Source organism: Strongylocentrotus purpuratus, unplaced genomic scaffold, assembly GCF_000002235.5.
Source record: "Strongylocentrotus purpuratus isolate Spur 01 unplaced genomic scaffold, Spur_5.0 spur5_scaffold_7, whole genome shotgun sequence".
Lineage (NCBI taxonomy): Eukaryota > Metazoa > Echinodermata > Echinoidea > Camarodonta > Strongylocentrotidae > Strongylocentrotus > Strongylocentrotus purpuratus.
Window position 1 is genome coordinate 30,829,217 of NW_022145613.1, and position 20,358 is coordinate 30,849,574.

The window sequence follows — 20,358 nt, forward strand, 5'->3', positions numbered from 1 at the left end:
TATGCACTCTTATCAACTCATTTTCATTTCATACTGAATTGTTCAATTTCTGGCACTTTCTCTTCTCTTTTGTCATCCTTTAAAACTGTTTGTTTTGTTTTGATATCCTGTGGTATTCTTGAGAAGCGACAGGAAATGATGAGCAATGAAACAAAAAATATGCATTTCAGTATTTTAATGCAAAGAAAAAGTAGGTTTCACATCTGTTAAGTTGATATTCTTTATTCAAACAAAGTTACAGGAAGTACTTATAGCAGCAATAAATGTTTAATACATGTACAAAAGGCTTAGGAGGATATGGATGAAGTGTAAATTTAAATTCATGTACCGGTATATGTATCTGAAATGATCAAGTAAAAGGAATTGAATGAATTAATCTACACATGTACATCTATTGAAACCTAATTGATTCATCAATGTACATTCATGTATACACTTTTCCAAATATGCAAAAAAACTAAATAAAAAATTTTAAAAGCAAAGAATAAAAGAGAAAAGTTACTATTCATTCCATATTTTACTTATTGGGATCAGCAAACTGACAGCCCACAAGACTGACATTCACAAAAGGTTCGCTAGACTGCCAGCCCACAAGACTGATCAAGCAAAAAAAAATCCATAAGAAAATATAGAGAAGAAAGTCTAAAAAGTTCCACAAAACCAAAAGCCAATAACACCATGTATTTAGAGCCTATTTGTGTAGCTTTACAAAAGAAACTCAAACAGGGCTCATATTTTGTAGAAAATATACTTGATAGTATGCAGGATTGGGGGGGGGGGGAGAAAGGGGTCATGTTCGATGTTTGACCCTGCTAACGATCATGTATTAGTAATTGAAGTCTTTGAATATGAGGTGACACAACCGGGGCAACACCCTATCCCCAAATATTTGGTTATGTAACAATTAACATAATGCTATTATATGTTATGTATATAGTGCCTCACATTGGACATGTCAATGCACTTTACATCAGGTACAATAACAATCAATGCAAATTGGGCAAAAGCATTCCAAGGCAATTTCCCTGTAATAAACTAATAATTACTACATTTCTGAGTAAGACATGATGATATATAACAAACTTATTTTATGTATTTCCTGATTGTAGTTCCCCCAAGCTATATTGTGGATAGTTTCACTTCTAACCATTTGTATACACATCAAATGCGGATGGATAGAACTTGAAATACAGATTTGAAAACCCTTCTTTCATTATTAGAAACGTTTAACAATTCAAAATAAACAAGGAAGTCATAAAATCAGGTTTCACATCCCCTTCGACCCCTTGTTACGTGTGAAGTTGGGAAATCCTGGACGAAATTCCACTTTTCTCTGAAGCTGACCAATTTTTGATTGTTAGCATAAAACTTTAACCCATTACCAAAGGTAACTGGGTGACTCATGTGGTTAAGCCTATGGGAATTAGAGAAATCAGAATTCAAGGGGTTAAGACCCGAACATAGGTAAATAGGGCAACTACTTTCATATCCAACCAACTCCAATACTGCTTTCATAAAACATCAATACAATGCCTTTATCTTCATATTGTATTGTTCTTTTAAACCATGTTCACAATAAACTGCCAGAAATGCACACTTATCTTGTGACTTATTTTTAAAGGGAAAGTCCACCCATATATCAAGTTGGTTTTAATAAAAGCAGAAAAATGAGAGAAATAACCCTCAACTTTAATACTTAATCATACTTTCATCCAAAATATTAATTCATACTTATACATGTAATAAGAAATGGAGAGGCAATACAATGCCAAAGGAAGATCTTTTGAACTTCTTGGCTGAATTCAACTTTTTCAAAGCAACCTTCCTGTTTCACTAATTTATGAAGATATTGAGAATAACACCTTCACAAAAATTGCTTGTATTCTATTGAGAGAAACCTCAATGAATTGGTTGAGATATAAACAGCTGTCAATTTGAAAAAGAAGGAATTGACAGTGTGAATTTGATTTGGAACGTGTATTAATAATTTCAAATTAACAGGCAGCAAGGTGTGCTATTTTGTAACCATCCTGTCAACACAATGAGCACAAAAGGAGGGTTTAAAGACCCTTCATACTCCAGGCAGACATAAATGCTGTTCTTCAAAACGTGGCTAGAATTAGAAATATCAAGCAGAAGAAGTTCTAGTAGTACTTGTGCCACATCGTATTTGTATCTCATGTTTGTAGAGAAACAGACAGGAAGATAGAAACAGAGAGACACAGAGAGAGAGAGATAACAAGAGAGAAAGAGAAAGAGAAAAACAGACAGAGAGAGAAAGAGAGAGAGAGAGAGTGAGATCCAGAAAGACAGAATGAAAGGGAAAAAAGAAGAAGAGAGAGACCGAACAACATCCATACTACTCAAGTATCACTTGGATGTATACAATGTACATTATACCTATCTACAATCATCATGGTCTACTATCGCAGAAGTAAAATGGCGCTGACTACCTCTTGGTTATAACAAGACATCTTTTATTCAACATATCTACTACTTCTTCTTGGCTGTTGTTAATCCAGCGCCTGCATTGAATTTGAAGAAAATGATTTCACCGTCCTCCACTGTGTACCCCCTTCCTTGCTGCCTGTACTTCCCAGCGGCCTGTTGATGGACAGGAAACGATGATTTACAAAGACGGAAAGAAAGAGAGAGAGAGAGAGAGAGAGAGAGGAGAAACAATATGAAAATTAATGGACTGGAGATCCATTTATCCGACAGACGATCAATTTATCCATTCATCCAACCATCTCAAAATCTATCCATCCACCCACGCATCCTTTTTTCCTTTAATCTCTGATCCATCGACCCTTCTATCCATCAATCCCTCCAGCCATCCACCCATTCTGTCATCCATCCATCCTACCATCCCTCCCTCCATCCATTCTTCCATCCATCCCACCATCTCTCCCTCCATCCATTCTTCCATCCATCCATCCCTCCGTCCATCCATTCTTCCATCCATCCCACCATCTCTCCCTCCATCCATTCTTCCATCCTACCATCCCTCCCTCCATCCATTCTTCCATCCATCCCATCTCTCCCTCCATCCATTCTTCCATCCATCCATCCCTCCGTCCATCCATTTTTCCATCCAACCACCCCTCTATCCATCCATCCATCCCACCCTCCATCCATTCTTCCATCCATCCATCCATTCTTCCGTCCATCCATCCATCCATTTTTCTGTCCCTCCATCCATTCTTCCATCCATCCATCCCACCATTCCTCTATCCATCTATTCTTCCATTCAACCATCCCTCTATCCACCAATCCATCCATCCATCCATCCATCCATCCATCCATCAATCCATCTATCCCAATACCAGTTACATGTACCAATCTGTCCATCAGTGCCTACCCTCCATTTACCTCCTCATCTAACTACCCATCTATCAATCCATCCATCCTACATCTATTCCAATGCCATGTACCAATCTGCCCATCTACCCATCCATGTCTACTATCCATTACCTTCTCATCCATCTGTCCATCCATCTATCCATCCATCCACCCTACATCTATTCCAATGCCATATATCAATCTGCCCAATCTCCATCCATGTCTACCCCTCCATTTACATTGTACCTCCTCATCCATCTATCTTTTCTTCCATCCATCATTATCAGCCCATCTACGGATGTCTTACCTTCACATTATGTTCACTTCCTAGTTCCTTGAAGTCATCAAACTTCATCACCTCTGCCATGATGAAACCTTTCTCAAAGTCTGTGTGAATCCTTCCGGCAGCCTGTGGCGCCTTGGAACCTTTCTGTAATCAATTATAATGCATTCATGCACAAATTAAAGATAAAGTGGAGTACTGGTCCCTCGATTACTGTGTGAGAAAAACTGACAAGGCAATGAGGCAACGAGGCAATGAGGAGAGGTTGAGTATGCAGTGCATAAGAAGTGGAGGTATTGGAATGATCAAATTGAAATTAAAGTTAATAAATCTTCCTGAAAATCACAGGAGCTGCACACAGAAATGGGTGTATGGGACTACACACACATGAAGCATGAAATTTTGGTCAGGGATTTCCTTTATATTTACCCATTTTGTTTGATATTCCACCAGAGTAAAAAAAAAATCACAAAAGCTTAGAATTGTTGGTATCTTGCTATTTATCATCTAAAATCAAAGAAGTGTAATGAAACTTGTTGAAGGCTTATTGAAACTGATCAAGGCCTTTACTATAACAAACAAATCTAAATATGCTATGTCCAGGGACCTGTTTCACAAAGCCTTTTTTTAATGACAGACGACAAAAATCAGTGACAAATCTGCTGATAACCAATCAGAAGCAAGGATTTCAGTTTCACTAGCTTATAACAAAAACTGTCATTTGTCACTGATGACAAGTTTTGTGAAATGGGGCCCTGGACATCCTTCGTGCAAGTGTCACAAGTCATCTCAGAATCATGCTGAATGTGGACTTTCAAAGTTTCGATTTGGAAAAAGGTATAAAAACAAAACTGCCAGAGCCATTTTTAATTGTGCTTTATGAGAAAAACTACAATGAAACTAGAAAGCCTATTGAACACTTCACAGCCACTGTCGTACATAGAATATCACTCAAGTAGAAATGTCAAGTATGCTTTCATATCATTTTCTAGTCTTCTTGCCATTTGTCATTTAAACATCAATGACAGGGTGGAATGGGGTGGGGGGGGGGGGGGGGATTCACAACCAGCCTGCGCTACCTCCTGAGGTAATTCGATTCTATTTCTTGAAAAACTGCTTTAAAGGGGTTCTGAATTTGATTGTTTAACATGCAGAAAGGGGGTCCTTTATTCTAGGAACATAACTCCCATTTATATGTTAGGCCATGTGTTATGCACATATGTCAACTGTATACAGTGCGTCCCATAATTTGATTAAACGAGTACGTTTTCACTGGATGCCTGCCGTAGCAACAAACAGAGTTGACAAAAGACTCAACTCAGCCTCGTTGACAATCAGCCGTAGATGAAAGATTTCATGCATGGCTGATTGTCAATGCAACGGAGTTAAGTCTGTTATCAATTCTGCTTGTTGCTACGGCAGGTAGCCAGTGAAAACGAGTTCGTTTGATAAAATCATGGAAATGCAAGCACTACTTTAAACAAACAGAACTTTGTCATTCCTTGCTCATCTTTCCTGATTGAGGTGTCATATGAAAGGGCAGAAACTCAACTTTCTAGAAATGTGATTTTCTCTTTGAATTCAGATACCGTCCGCCAAATGACTTTTTGGTTTCCTTCCCTCAAATTGATTTTAATCACTCATGCATAAAGTATGCATCATATGAGTTGCATCAAATGAAAGAGGAGGATCTAAGCTTTCCAAATCTGTGAACTTTATTAATTATAAATGTGACTAAGTTATGAGAAAACATCGATTATTCTCGGTTTCGTTTTTTCTGGGACGCACTGTATAGTTGAAAAGTAGTAAAGTCAGATTAACAATACAAAGTCATAGAGGCAACTATTTGAGACTCCACCTAATGACTGACCAATTGAGAATGACCTCAAGAGCCGCAACTGTCCCTCTCATCAAGCTACGATGCAAACTAACCTGAATGGTCCACGCCCGGACCTCGTCTTTCCCCGCCGTGAAGAAGTACTCAAGCTGAAGTGCCTTGTATCCAGTCTTGATCACCTTTTCCAGTATACTGATAAACACAAACACAATACAACACATTTGTCTGTATACACTCAATCAATAGACCATTTTCGTTTTGTAATCAAATTTAATGCACAAATCTTTAGGTGCCACGTTACAAATTATTTCTTTCACCCGTTACAAATAATTAGATTCTTAAAACATGCTCCCAATTTTGTTTTAACCCTTGGTTTTAGTTTAACAGTTGCTCTATTGCAGGTTAACAGGTATGTTGTTATTACCAAACAGGGCTTCATGAAAGACCACCACTATAGTCCGGCAGCCATCTCGATATACCTTGTTTTAGGGTCTATAGTTTTTTTTTTTTTGGATTATAGTTCCTTAGACCATCAATTTGAAGAATCCGATTGCTGACACTCTGTCAGCCTTGAGCAATTTGAGATATGTGACGTCACACAAAATGGCCGCCAAAATACCCTTTTTTACCAAAATTAATGATAACAAAATTGTTTACAGTATTTTTCTACATTAAATGTCAGTCAAATATCTTAATTTTTTCTAGGATCATCACTAAGTAAAAATTGACGATGTTGTATGATAACAAATGGCATGTAAATTTGCATAATTCAGATTGGCGCCCTCTATAGACACGTTAACTTGCAAATTTTAAATGATGACCAAATGCCAATTTCTAACATGAAATTAACATTTTTTATAAGTCAGACGCACTGAATACAATTAGAAAAAATTGTGCACCACATTTTGGTGTGATTTTTTTGTTATTTTGTACTTTAAATGTAAAGATCAGTTTTGGAAACGCCCCCCTCTCAAAAAATGAAATGGAAGCTCTTATCACCAATCATGTGAAAGAATATGTTTTGACTAATACGTGATAATACACATTTTGCCGAGAAACCGCCTACTAATTGATATATTTGGTAAATTATTATATCTATTTAGACCTGGTAGATATCGCGCACGTGTCGCGTAGTCCCATATACATCCTTCTGTGTACATTGCTTGTAACTTTACATAGACTGGGCCAAATTTCTAATCGTTTTGACGATTCCAGAACCTTGCAGTACACACCAATACTTATAAGCTAGATGATCAACCTTTTTCTGATCGATTCCACAACGTTTCTTTCACAATGCAATCGCATGACCATTACTGGTCTTTATCTTTAATACTTGAAGAAAACAAGCTAGAATTTCATGCTCTCTGTCCCATAGATATGAGGTGCCATATGGTTATAAATGCCCGTTTTCAGTGACAGCATTCCGAAATTTTATTTGTATTTTGAGGTAATACATTCTTTTATATGAACCTATCATAAAAAGGTTCCTCTCTTACAACGGAATTTATATCCACCCAAAATGACCAAACATGGTTACCTTCCAATGGCTATCATTTGCTGCTTTAGTTTGATCGTTTTAACACTCGACAGGGGCGCGAAAACCACAGAAAATTGTGAATGCTAGTTTTGCTTTGTTGCATTGGCACCGTGATGATTTACATAGGCTTCCACTCGCACAAGTGCACCGTATTAACCTTAATATGTTGTCAGGTGCGAGTTGTACATTTGTAAGTACGTGACAGGGATCAGGGATTTGGTTTCCTCTTCTTTTGCATAGCCATACTTTGTAGGATCCAATGATGTGGGTCGTGACTGCAAGGCGTGCTTCCACACACATGTTTGCAGATGAGCTCTCTTGCCAACTGAGTCCAAAGGGAGTCAAATCTTCTGCTTCATCACTTTCAGCAATGCATGTACCCTTTTCAATCCCAAAGTATGCCCCAATAGTGTCGCATCCCCTCAACGCATGTCCTGCCAACATCGATGGAATGATATCTCCTAACTTGTGTACAGTGGCAGGAATGTCAATAACAGTTCGCTCTTTGATGAATCCATGATCATTTGCGTTCTAAGTTATTCATGTAGATAATGATGGACCCTAACCCTAACAGCCAGGACCCTAACATACCTTTTTTCATTAGCAGCAATTTGAATCGCTTGCTGTACTATGATGTTGTCTGCTTCTTCATGTGTTATGGAAAGATCTTCCCTTGGCATGACATCGCTGCCTGGTATAACTTCAACAGATACATCATCTTGACCGGTAATGACCAGCTTGTGCTCTTGCCTATTTCTGAACACCTCATCATTCTGCAGAATCACGCATACCGGTATATGATGTCGATCAACTGTAGTTTATTGTCAGTAGTTTCTGGGAGGGAAGCAGTGAGGTGGGAAAACTCTTTTGGATGACTCTCGATTCGTCATGACTTCTAGAAACCCTGGTGGCACACCAACCAAAGATCATCAGATTTTAATCCAGAGTAGAGCACAACCATCAAACGGGCTGTACAAGGTTGTTCAAGTGACACGTCAACCTTTGTCAAATTCTTCAAGTTCGCCTTTGACCTGGTGAAAGCTTCCATGACAAAATATTCTTGATATTGACATATCTTCAACTTGCCTGCAGTCCTATTACTCTAGAGTAGATCAACTTGGTGTCATAGACTTTCGAATCCTCCAATGTTAATTAAACTACACCCTCCAAGTGGTTGAAAACTTCACCTACCTCGGCTCCATGTATTAAGCACCTCTCCCTTGATCTCGAGATCAACGTTCACATTGGCAAGGCAGCAACCAAGATGGCTAGACACTCAAAGCAGGCCTGGAAGAACACTTTACTATAAACCACCAACACGAAAATGAAGATCTACCAGGCCTATATGCTCAGCACTCTCCTGTATGGCAGTGAGTCGTGAACCCTGTATGCAAGTCAGGAGCGCCGTTTGAATGTTTTCCATTTCCGCTACTTGAGGCGAATCCTAGGCATCAAATGGCAGGACCACATTCCAAACAAGGATGTCCTCAAAAAGGAGGGATGATGACCATCTACGCTCTTCTATCACAACGACGGCTGAGATGGCTCGGTCATGTCAGTCGAATGGAAGAAGGCCGCATTTCAAAAGACATCTTGTACGGAAAGTTAGCGACCAGAACCAGGACTGTTAGAAGACCTGGCCTTCGCTTCATGGATGTGTGCAAGAGGGATATGGAGGCCAGTGAAATCAACCCTACAAAATGGGAAGCCTATGCTTCAGACTGCCCCAAATGGAGATGCGCTGTGAAGACATGTATACAGAGGAGTGATCAGAAGAGAGTAGAACAGTGGGAGGAGAAAATACAACAAAGACGGCAGCTAGCCACGGCTTCAACAGCACAGCCACACATGAAATTTGTCTGCAGCAACTGCAACAGGACCTGCCTCTCTAGGATTTGACTGTTTAGTCATAGCAGGAGCTGCACAGCAAGAAACTCTTGCTTGAAGCTGTTAAACAGATGTACAATTGACGGTGTTCAAAGGGAGGGAGTTCCAGAGTCTTATTGTTTCCGGGAAGAAGCTCCTCTTTTAGACAAGCATTCAGGCAAAATGAACAATTATCTTCTTGGAATGCCCTCTGTGCACGGATGTTGATGGAGTGAGGAAAGTATGTGGAAAGTCTTTCAGCGGGTTGTTGATACGAAAGAACATCACCACCTGAGCCTGTACCCTGCGTTCTTGTAATGTTGGCCACTTCAGCTGGTTCAGGATGGCTTCTACTTTGCTTGTCCTGCAGTGGTCATTGCAGTAGGAGCGGACATAACGCCGTTGACCCATTTCAAGCTTCTTGATGATTGCTAATTGTTTGAGTGTTAGGGTCCCATATAATTATGATGATGGCATACTCCATGATTGGTTGAAGGCGAGTATCGTAGCACAATTATTTAACTTTTCTAGGACATGGTTGGATATTTCTTTGAAGAAAGGCACGGGTGGAGTTGGAGTATTTGCTGATAATGTTGATATGTGGGTTCCAGCTGAGGTTTTTCTGCGACTCAACACCTCGATACTTTGCTATATTTTTGTCATCTAGGGTCTGTTCGTGAATTTGATGATGGATTTGCGTTTATTGATGACATGTAGAACCTGACATTTATGTGGTATGAATTCCATCAGCCAATCACGCTCCCAGCGTTGCAGTGAGTCAAGATCCTCTTGGAAACGTTAGGCGTCTTCCTATGTCTTGGTGTTGCTGTATAGCATACCGTCGTCAGCAAAGAGCCTGACTGTTGGTTTTGGGGAGAGGTCCGGTGGCAGATCATTGAGGAAGAGGAGAAACAGCATCTGGCCGATAACGCTGCCTTGCGGGATGCCAGATGTTACTTGGCTGGTGTTGGAGATGGGTCCTTCCAGTAACACCTGCTGGGTCCTGTAACTCAGGAAGCCAAAAAAACCAAGCATGTGTGGGTTCCCGGATTCCATAGAATTGGGGCTTGTGTAACAGCTATAGCCTTCCATGGGGAACCTTGTCAAATGCTTTGGAGAAACCAAGGAGTGTCATGTCCAATTGGTCTCTGGCATCGATGCCTTTGGCAAGGTCCAGGACAGCAAGGACAAGCTGTGAGACGCAGGATCGCTTCTTTCGAAAGCCATGTTGTGCATCAGACAAGATCTTGTGGCTTTCAAGGTGGTTCTTGTTGCTGCTAAGAACGATGTGATCCAGTACTTCACAGGTTACTGACGTCCGAGAGAGAGCTTTGTAGTTCTCTGGCTTGCTACGGTCAGCTTTCTTGAAGATGGGATCAATATATATAGCCATCTTCCATTTATCAGGTATGCACGCTCTGGTTAAGGGAGGCTTGGAAGAATAGAGGGAACACAGGTGTCAGTTTGGTGGTCAGAAGTCTGGCTGGGATTTGGTCAGGACCAGTGGCTTTATGAACATCAAGCTCAGACAGGATCTTCAGAACCCCTGGTGGCGAGATATTAATTTGATCCATGGTTGGGTAGGGGCTTCGTCCTTTGTCTCTCAGACTAGTCATATCTTCATTGCAGTTGAAGATGGGTGAAAACTGATTACTTAGAATGTTCGCCTTTGAGAGGCTATCTGAGTAAGTCATTCCATTAGATTATTTCAATGGAGCCAACCCTGAAGCATCGCATCGCTTGCCGTTTATGAAACTCCACAAACACTTTGGTTTACAGTTGGTGTCTGGGCTGACAATTTTTGTCAGGTACCCGTTGTAGACTTTCTTGGAAATTGTGTCATAGAATCCACCAGGTAACTTCTGTTAAAACTCATGCATCTGTCTGGTACCGATGCCAAATGCTTTATCATCATTCACTAACGCTGGATCAATGCTGATCTAAATAAAGCCTATGAATGGAACAATAATGTACCGTAAAATCACTTCTCACTGATTCTCTTGTAGATCTTGGTTTCTTTACATGTATCTTAATTTAGACCAAAAAATATGTAAGGTTAAAGCTGCACAATCGTAATTATTTCATGCATACGAAGCATATAATATGTGTTTAACGTGACGTAGATCTAAGACATTGGCATTTGGCAGGCACACCTATTTTTATGCAAAATTAATATATTTATAGAGGGCGCTATTTCAAAATATGCAAATTAGCTTGTCATCTATGGCCGTGCATCATCACGAAACAATTTTTAGTGATGGTCCTAAAGAGATACAGACATTTGGCAGCCCAAAATTGTAGAAAAATCCTTGTTTTATATTTATTAAACATTTTTAGAGAAAAATCATGTACCTTGGCGGCCATTTTGTATGACGTCACATATCTTAAATTGCTCAAGGCTGACTGAGTGTCAGCAATCGGATTCTTCAAATAGAAGGTTTAGGCAATCATAATCCATTGAGAAAAAAGAAATTGGCACACCTATTTTTTATGCAAAATTAATATATTTATAGAGGGCGCTATTTCAAAATATGCAAATTAGCTTGTCATCTATGGCCGTGCAACATCACGAAACAATTTTTAGTGATGGTCGTAGAGAGATACAGACATTTGGCTGCCCAAAATTGTAGAAAAGGCCCTATTATATATTTATTATACATTTTTAGTGAAAAATCATGTACTTTGGCGGCCATTTTGTATGACGTCACATATCTTAAATTGCTCAAGGCTGACAGAGTGTCAGCAATCGGATTCTTCAAACAGAAGGTTTAGGCAATCATAATCCATTGAAAAAAAAACTATAGACCCTAAAACAAGGTTAGGCCAATAATCTGGATTTGGCTGCCGGACTACTAATGGTGAAAATGTCATTGATAATATCGCAAATACATGAAAAATTAACTACATGGAACTTCGACTGCGCGCAGTCGAAAATGATGCCTCCGCCAAAGAGCAATTTCGTGAACGAAAACAGAAGCAATTTTTTCAAATTCAAGTTTAACTGTAATCCATTTATAACAGGTCTAATCACTTCATTGGCTCTGCAAGATACATGCATGATTCAAGTTTGGTGGTAATCCATCAATCGGTTCTTGAGATAATGAGATCACGAGAACGGGACGTACGGACGGACGGACAACCAGAAAACATAATGCCTCCGGCTACTTCGTAACAGAGGCATAAAAACGTTTGAGTTAACTGCATCGTATCTGAACGAGGCCTTAGCCGGTCATTCTCATTTTGGTCTTTATAGAGAGGTTTACCTGGCTGTCTTGACTTCTGCGAGATACTTCGCTTTGTCTTCGTCTCCCATATCAAAGAGCTTTGATTCCAGAGCGGCACTGATGGGTATGACGGTAGCTCCAGGATCACTCGCATCTACCCATTCCTTGATCTTCACCAACCTGTTTGTTCATCAGGATTCAAAGAATTTATACGATATTATACAAGAATGGTCAACAAGCACAAACTAGCGACAGGCTTGAGTTTCTATTATACATGACTGAAAATAATCTACAGGCTTAAACTTTGGTTGTAGAGGTTTGAAAGTCAGCAACAAGTTAATATTTCATTCTCAATTAGAATTGTAAGAACAATTAGAATAATTATATCTAGGGTGAATGTATGATTGCAATTTATTAAGTTAAGTTTTCTAGCAGAGTTGCCAATTTGTATTTGATTGATCGCACCTTCAAAAATGCAAAACTTTGTTTTAATTTTTAATCAATTTTTGCTCAAACTTTCACTGGCCTGTTTCTCTCATTTTTCTTCTTATATAAAAACCCATCTGAATATCAGGGTGGACTTCCCCTTCAAGAAATGTCATATAATACCCATAATTTTCACATGAAATATGGAAATATATGACCTTGAGTCACTCACCACTTGTTCTTCTTGCGGATGTAGTCTTTCTCTGATAGGTTGACTAGATAGATAATGGGCTTTGCAGTCAAGAGCAAATGCTTGTTCAAGATTTCAATCTGTGGAGACAAAAACAAATTATATTACCAGAAATTCATCATTCAATATAACAATTATAATGCCATATATATGTACTGTATAAAACTGTAATACATGTTCAACTTCTTCTCCTTTCATCTTCATCTTCATTTTCTTTCTTCTTTCTTCCCCCCCCCCCCTTCTCTCTCTCCTCCTTCCCTACCTCCCTCCCTCCTCCCTCCTCCTCCTCCTTTTCATTTGTTCCCTCTCTCATCTCACCCAATCTCTCTTCCTCTCTCATATTCTCCAAATGATAACCACAAAAGAACAGTTTTTCTCATAACCAGTATAAAATTTTGATCCAAACATCATGAAACCAAGGTGCAATAGGAATACTCAATTGTGATCAAATTAGAATATTTAATCAATGGAACAAACAAAATAGACCAATTCCCATGGAAACACTTACGTCATTCGTACCCCATTCTGCATGTCGTATAGGCTTCTTCTCCTCTTCTAGGTACTTCAAGACTCTATGTAAACATTCCTGTGAGGGATACAAAGCAATACTGACATCATTGATACTAACATTGACAATAATAACGTAGACTTCTTATAAAGCACTCATTTCTATCACGCCGACACACTCATGGTGCTTAAGCATTATTACCCCACTTATGTAACTGAGTCTTCAGAGTAATCAGCAACCCATTTACTTCACCTGGATGGAAAGTGGCAAACATAGATGAATGTCTTGCCTAATGAAAATGGCGTCAGACTGGGAGTCGAACCCTCAAAATCAAAATCTCTGCAATCAGAATTAATTCAATTTATTCTTGGACATACAATTGTTGATTGGACCTTGGTTTACATCAAAACTCATTGTATTTGTAGTTTTGTGAATCATCTCAGTGATTTCATCGTCTTTTTATCGCCATGGAGCAACATGATTGTGATTTTATGTAGCAAAATGTGAAGAAGATATAATAAATAAAATATATTGTGCTTATATTCAAGTATCTAGTTCAATTACTGAACCCTCTTGGACGTCAGAATGACCATTTTAGGGGCTGGGCCCCTCATGAAAATAGATACCAATACATTACCTCAAGGACTATAGTTTGCACGAGATGCTCTCAAGGCAGTATATATTTCATTGTGCCATTGACAGAAGGACGTAATGCGATACCTGAAGTACCATAGAGCAGATTTTTTTAACCAAACTTGGATCGCGTGTGCATACCTGCCAACCTGAGACAAGAGAAATTAGGAGTAAATTTTTCTGGATGGACTACGAGGTCGCGAACCACCGAAGGATTGGGGTAGTAGCCCGTAGATTGGGGGGGGGGGGGGGGGGGGGGGGGGTACACAGGACTTTAGGGTCTATTTTTTTTTTCCATGTCGCTGTGTATATCTTCTATGAGCGCGAGCGCGGATGTCGGTGTGATCTGGTTATCAGTGCTGTGTTATGCTTTAGTCTTATACATACATACATACATATTGGTATTTATTGAGCGCCTTTACATGAACATGCTCAAGGCGCTTTACATTTCAAAATACAAACATAATAGTTATATACTCTCCAAGTGCATTACACTCTAAAAAAAAAAAAAAAAAAAAAAAAAAAAAATTAAATTAAAAAAAAAATCAGAGTTTTGAGGCATGCACTCGGAATTCGGAGTTGGTATGAAAAATGCGGAGGAACTCCACCTAAATCGGGGTGGTTGGCAGGTATGCGTGTGTATAAGCATCCAAGGATAAACGGATCAGACTTTGGGTTGAAGAGGTCAAAGGTCATAGGTTCATAAAAGTGTTGAAAACATGGAAGCCTGCTATCGCGTTAAGTGACCAATAAAGAGAGAAATTTGCTTTATGGCAAGTGCGCACACTAATGACCTTCTTCCAGACATTGATTTGTATACTACCATTCATGCAGACTTACATGTTCTGCTGCTGCCTTGTTATCTGCACCCCTAAGGGGTTTCTTGTCCACATCAGTCAGGTACTCAATGTCCTTTAACCTCAGCTCGTTGAAGATGGTGTCCAGATCTCGGACTGGGTTGATATCACCGTCGACATGGGTCACCTCCTCATCCTCAAAGGCTCCTGAATAATAACAACAACAACATCAACCCCCAAAAAAGATAAGTTGAGTTCTGGTCATGCAATTGCATTGTGAAAGAAAAGGTGTGGAATGGATCAGAAAAAGTTGATCATGTAGCATGTACATGTAAGTATTGGTGTGTACTGCAAGGTTCTGGAGTCATCAAAATCATAATAAAATTGGCCCAGTCTTGGTAAAGTAACAAGCACTTTACACAGAAAAATGTATATGGGACTACACAAAAATGGTGTCGGGCCTACTTATCTTTCTATGCTCATTACTCAGCCAGTATACATTTTCTACCAAAATTGTTTGGCAAATGACATTTATTTGTAATCTTGAAAATACAGTGTAAGTTTTGTTTGATTTTGTGAGAATTCATTTTCTTTTTTTTTACCAGAACTCAAGTTTATCTTTAATGTTATAGCGCACATATCCACCATGCAAGGTGCTCAAGGCACTCCAATCTAACCAGGCTCTGACCCAAGAATCAAAAGTGTTTTGAATTGATGCAAAATTCTTATCATTGCAAAGGGGAAGCCTTACTGATCAAATATAACAACTTCCCTCTTCATATATGTTTGGAGCTCCAGATTTTCTGCCTTCAGCGGTCCTCCGTAGAGCCTCAAGATTTGTGACGTCATATGCGAGACGCAGCTAACCACAAAATTGCATTTTATGCCTTTCCATGATATCTATATGATTTTTCAGCAAATTTTTCGTGTTTTTCAAGAGAAAATCTTTCCATCCATATATAATTTGTCCATAGTTTTCAGTTCTCGTGAATTTTCTTTGGGTGACTACTTTAAGAAAACTTACTGCAGACATGGAAAATAGCATCGCAGGCCTTAATGTGCGAGAGGAAAGCATTGCCAAGACCCTGACCCTCATGAGCCCCTGCTACCAGACCTGCGATGTCGGTCACGTTCAAGAAAGCAGGAACTTTGCTGAATACAAAAGAAAAGAAAATGACAACGAAAAACAATTATTACATCTTCATCTTTATCAAAGACAAATAATTGTCAGTTCTAATGGGAGATTTGAGACAATCTGGTTGTTCGCCCTATTACAGATGTTACCAGTGGCAGAGAGTGGAATGTAGTTTTGCGACCGACAGGACTTTAAAAATGTGCCCAACCTCCATAGACTTTAGGAGACCCTCCTTAAAAATTCATTACTATAAATACCTTACCCAAACCATGACCGATCTCTCTCAGCAAGTTCCGAGTAATTTCCAAGTGGACTGAGTTTTGCTGGATGCAAGATTTGTACACACGATTCTACCAAGTTCAGAGTAACCAAGCTGTGATGCATTGCATATGGAAACTCCTGAGAGAGTATGTCTTCAAGTTAGCTTTCAGTATTTATAATAAGCTCTAAATTATGACCGTGATTTCAAACTTTTGAAAGGTTACCTGGAACTTGAATTAATCAAATTACTGACCTGTTGATAACCATAGTCAAAGTACAAAGAACAGGTTTAAAACTTTCAATTGCTTTCTTTATGTTACAATTTTTTCAAGACTGGTGGTAATAAAAAATTCAGAGGGTGTCCCGAGACATAAGGCAATTGATTTTGTAGCATCCTACCATTCTACAATACAGACTGAAATAAATAAAGGAACAAAAAGAACAATCTCATTTCCATAGTGGGTAACTCTTGACTCATATTTATATAGGAGAAATAGACATGAATACTTTTATGAAAACACTCACATCTGACAAAATTGGGGGCTTTTCAAGCAAGAGAATTTTGCTCAGCATTCTTGAAGCCCCTTCGCTATGTCAGACATGGGAGTTCAGAGTAGTCATACCTGATTGATACATATTGTGCCTCCTATTAAGGCTGCGACGGGTAGTCGAATGCTCGAGTACCCGCACGGTTGACAACTACTCGGGTACGATTTCTCGTACCCGAATATTCGGCCGCAAAAAAACAAAAATGTCCAGGCCCACGCTTACCCGTGCCAGGGAGAGCAGCAGCCGCTGGCATGGTACCGTCGGTAAAAATGTTTCCCAACTCAAGCACTGTCAAACTCACCTTTCAGAAACTGGGACCAAATGTCCAGATTTCTGTTTGGACTTGGAGGAAAATGGATTATTCTGCCATCTTTGGTTTTTAAAACAGCATTGTTTACTGTTATTATTCTTATTAAATTGGCGCCTTCAACTGCAACTCAAAGTAAAATTGCATGCGTTTTCGGCGAGGGACCTGGGAAACTGCCGAGTGGTATGGTAGTGGCAAAAAAAGAAAAAAAAGAAAAAAAAATCAAAAAATTAAAAAAAAATCAAAAAAAATTAAATTTTTTTTAAAAAAATTAAAAAAATTATAAAAAAACATGGCATCCGCATATTCAAGTATTCGCTTGTGAGCCTGGGAGTGTACTCGGGTACCTCATAACACTGTTGTGCACAGCCTTATCTCCTGAGATAATTGCCTTGCAGTCGATATCCTACACTAACCCTATACGCAACCCTAACCCTAACCCTAACATTACCCTAAAACCCAAATCTCCAACCTAACCCAAGGCTACCAGTTGGCTTCAGTGAGCGTTGTAGAGAGACTCAAACATGTTGGCCAAGTTGTCAAGGTAACTGGTTCTAAACGATTGTGTGGTGATCACACCAGCCTCAAATACTGAAATTTGCTCTGCTCAAGCCAGTTGCTTAAATGATTTCTTAATGAACCTCATGCGCGAGCTCTGCTGGTTAGTACCAGTAACCTGGACGAGCGAATATGATGTTAGCACGTCGGTACTCTATACCTATGGAGAAAAGCCCAAAGCAAATGTCGCCAGAGCATATATTTCAGTTCAGGGCACCGCCTCACCTTAAAGGCTTGTGGAACTCGCAGAGAAAGTCAAATCGGTCATCTGGGACAGGTACCCTACGTATCTACAGAGAAGAACAAAGAAGAACAAAGAAGAACAAATTCCATTAGACCGAAAGAGTACATCCAACATGAATACTTTAAAGGTTGTTCAATATAAGTAGTTTGATGTCAAGATATAATATCAAAACAAGCAAAATACATTTATAATGTATGTACCTTCTCCTGAACTAAGGCTGAAGACGAAATTTAATGCTCTCCATAAACGTAACAATTTCATCTAGTTACCATTATCGTAACGGTACTTAATAATAATCCTAATGGTGGCTTCTAATATACAGCGCACATGTCCGTCAACTAGCGACGCTCCTGGTGTTCCCAAATTATTACCCCTGCCAAAGCTGGGGGCCAAATATGTAGTGCTCCGGCATATATGGGTACCCACTTACACCTGGGTGGAGAGTGGCAAAAGTGGATTAGCATCTTGCCTAAGGACGTAAGTGCTGTGCCCGGATGCCAACCCCCGACCCTTGTATTGCAAGTCACGTGAATGAAATTAATGAACCGTGACACCTCCACTTTCACACAGAATGGATCTTTTTTTGTTTACACCCAATAATTTTCTCATTTCAAGTGATATTATTTGAACAACAGTGTTAAACCTCGAACACTAATGAAAATCGTTTCTTTCCTATATAAAGTTTATCAACACAATAATTATTTTTGCAAAAATCACTCCGCAGAGACAATGTATCAATTTATACAGAACTTAAATTTTTTATACTTCCAATTGTATTTGCAACAATTTAAAGTTGTAAATTATTAATTATTTTTCCATCAGGTTCCATGGCAACATTTACATGACAATTTTTGCTTTGATCTTTGATATGATCAGCATTTTATATAGCAAAATGTAAATAAGTATACTTATTTTCATTAGGATCTGTTGATGACATTCAGCAGACAATCCAGCATGGCAAGAAGAAGAATGAAAAGAAAAGGACTAAAGTTATAATTTTAAGATTTTAACAACAACAACAATAAATAATTATAATAATAATGATGATGATGATGATAATGTTGATGATGAAAATATTAATCATATGATATACATGTATGTTATATATGTTTATAAACAGAATATTGAAGTACATCTATGAAGTTTAATAAATACAATGCAATATATGTCGGTATATATTTACTCTCGATGGGTTAAGTACTAAAAATCTCACAAAATTCCTCTAGGACACTTGTCAATTTACTTGACCTACCTGAACAAAATTCTTGAAAGAATTTTCCTGCAAAGTATACTTTACTAATTGAATGAATACTCTGAAATTCTATATATCATCCAGTCCAGATGTCAAGTCAAGATGAACACATATATGTGCCTACGAGGCAAATAATTACTTACAATCACTTACCGATTGTACAGAAAGGGAAGTTCTCTGCTGCAGCCTGGCTCTTTGTCAAAACATTGAAGAAAGTGGATTTCCTGCAAGTGGTTAAGAATACAAATACATTATAAATAGTGAATTACCTTTGATCTTAAATGACCAGCTGAGTACAGCTGAGAGAGAAGAAAAATTCACAGATTCATCAAGTTATTTCAATTGGCAAAGAGCAGAGGAATCTACTTACCATGTCGTTGTACAGTGAAATATTACAATGTGTGGTTGGCTAATCTTCATTTCAGACCTAATTAATAGTTCATTCCATTTTAATTTTTTTTAAATCTCCATTTCTCTTCAACCTCTCTTTTTTCTTCCGTTACAGTAAGTTCTCAACTCTTCACATTTTCACTAAAGTTTACAAATGTAGATTGCCATTACTAAACAATGGGGCAAGCAAAGTGTGAAGCAAAAGAAAGTGAGATCAGAGAATTATTTACATAGACCTAAGCATAATTTTCATAAAACTATAATGGAGAGATCACAAACTAATTCTGACTCACCCAACATTTGGTAAACCAACAATACCAATCTTGAGGGAGGTTCCAACACGTCCAAACAAAACCTTCTTTGGCGGAGCTTCTTTTCCCTTCTTGGGAGGCATGATGATTAATATCTGTAGAATTAGAAATATAGCAACCAAACAGAAAACAAAATAAGTCTACAGCATATTATAAGCAGATCTTGAGGGATTTTCACCAAACCAGTGGCAGTAGGGGCACTGGTCCGAGAATGAGGATCGTCCTCATCAACGTGGACAAAATGCATCCTCAAAAATAAGAATCGTCTGCATTTTCGCGGACGTTTTTTTCATCAGCGCTCTGCAGGTTTCAGGTTACAAACCGCCCGCTGGCGATGCTAAAAATGGATTCTGCGTAAGAAAGTAACCCTACTTTACCGTTTGCTTTCATGGGTTGTCCGTCTCCCAGAGGATTTATCGCTCATAATGTGAAAGTCTCTGTACAAAGTCAATGTAAAATGCATCAAAGAAAATAATTGCAGAATCTGTTTTTCGCATTGCCAATGCGCCGATCAAAATATAAAATGTCTGCAAAAATATGGACAATCCTTATTTTTGAGGATGCATCGGTCTGCTTTTATGCAAACCCTCACACATTTCTCATCCAGTCCCTGGTAGAGTCTAGAGCAGCTGTATAATTATATAAACT

General features: G+C 38.8%; 1 protein-coding gene across 1 annotated transcript; it reads right to left on the minus strand.

Moving 5' to 3' along the window:
* Nucleotides 1-160: 160 nt before the first annotated feature.
* LOC754754 (obg-like ATPase 1) lies at nt 161-19,796 on the minus strand. The gene is made up of 12 exons (XM_030973985.1): nt 19,693-19,796; nt 19,163-19,233; nt 18,670-18,681; nt 17,739-17,799; nt 15,728-15,855; nt 14,747-14,910; nt 13,274-13,351; nt 12,748-12,845; nt 12,129-12,269; nt 5,558-5,654; nt 3,650-3,772; nt 161-2,604 (listed from the first exon to the last, which is right to left on the minus strand). Exons 1-12 carry the CDS (start codon nt 19,791-19,793, stop codon nt 2,494-2,496), a joined length of 1,185 nt encoding a protein of 394 aa, XP_030829845.1. The 5' UTR covers nt 19,794-19,796; the 3' UTR covers nt 161-2,493.
* Between the last annotated feature and the right edge of the window lie 562 nt (nt 19,797-20,358).

Excerpts from the sequence above, each read along its gene's own strand:
- LOC754754 (XM_030973985.1), bottom strand. The coding sequence starts at position 19,793 with ATGCCTCCCAAGAAGGGAAAAGAAGCTCCGCCAAAGAAGGTTTTGTTT. Across the intron at positions 15,856-17,738 it reads GAGTTCCACAAGCCTTTAAG|CAAAGTTCCTGCTTTCTTGA; the intron begins GTGAGGCGGTGC and ends TTTTGTATTCAG. Across the intron at positions 2,605-3,649 it reads GAAGTGAACATAATGTGAAG|GCCGCTGGGAAGTACAGGCA; the intron begins GTAAGACATCCG and ends GTCCATCAACAG.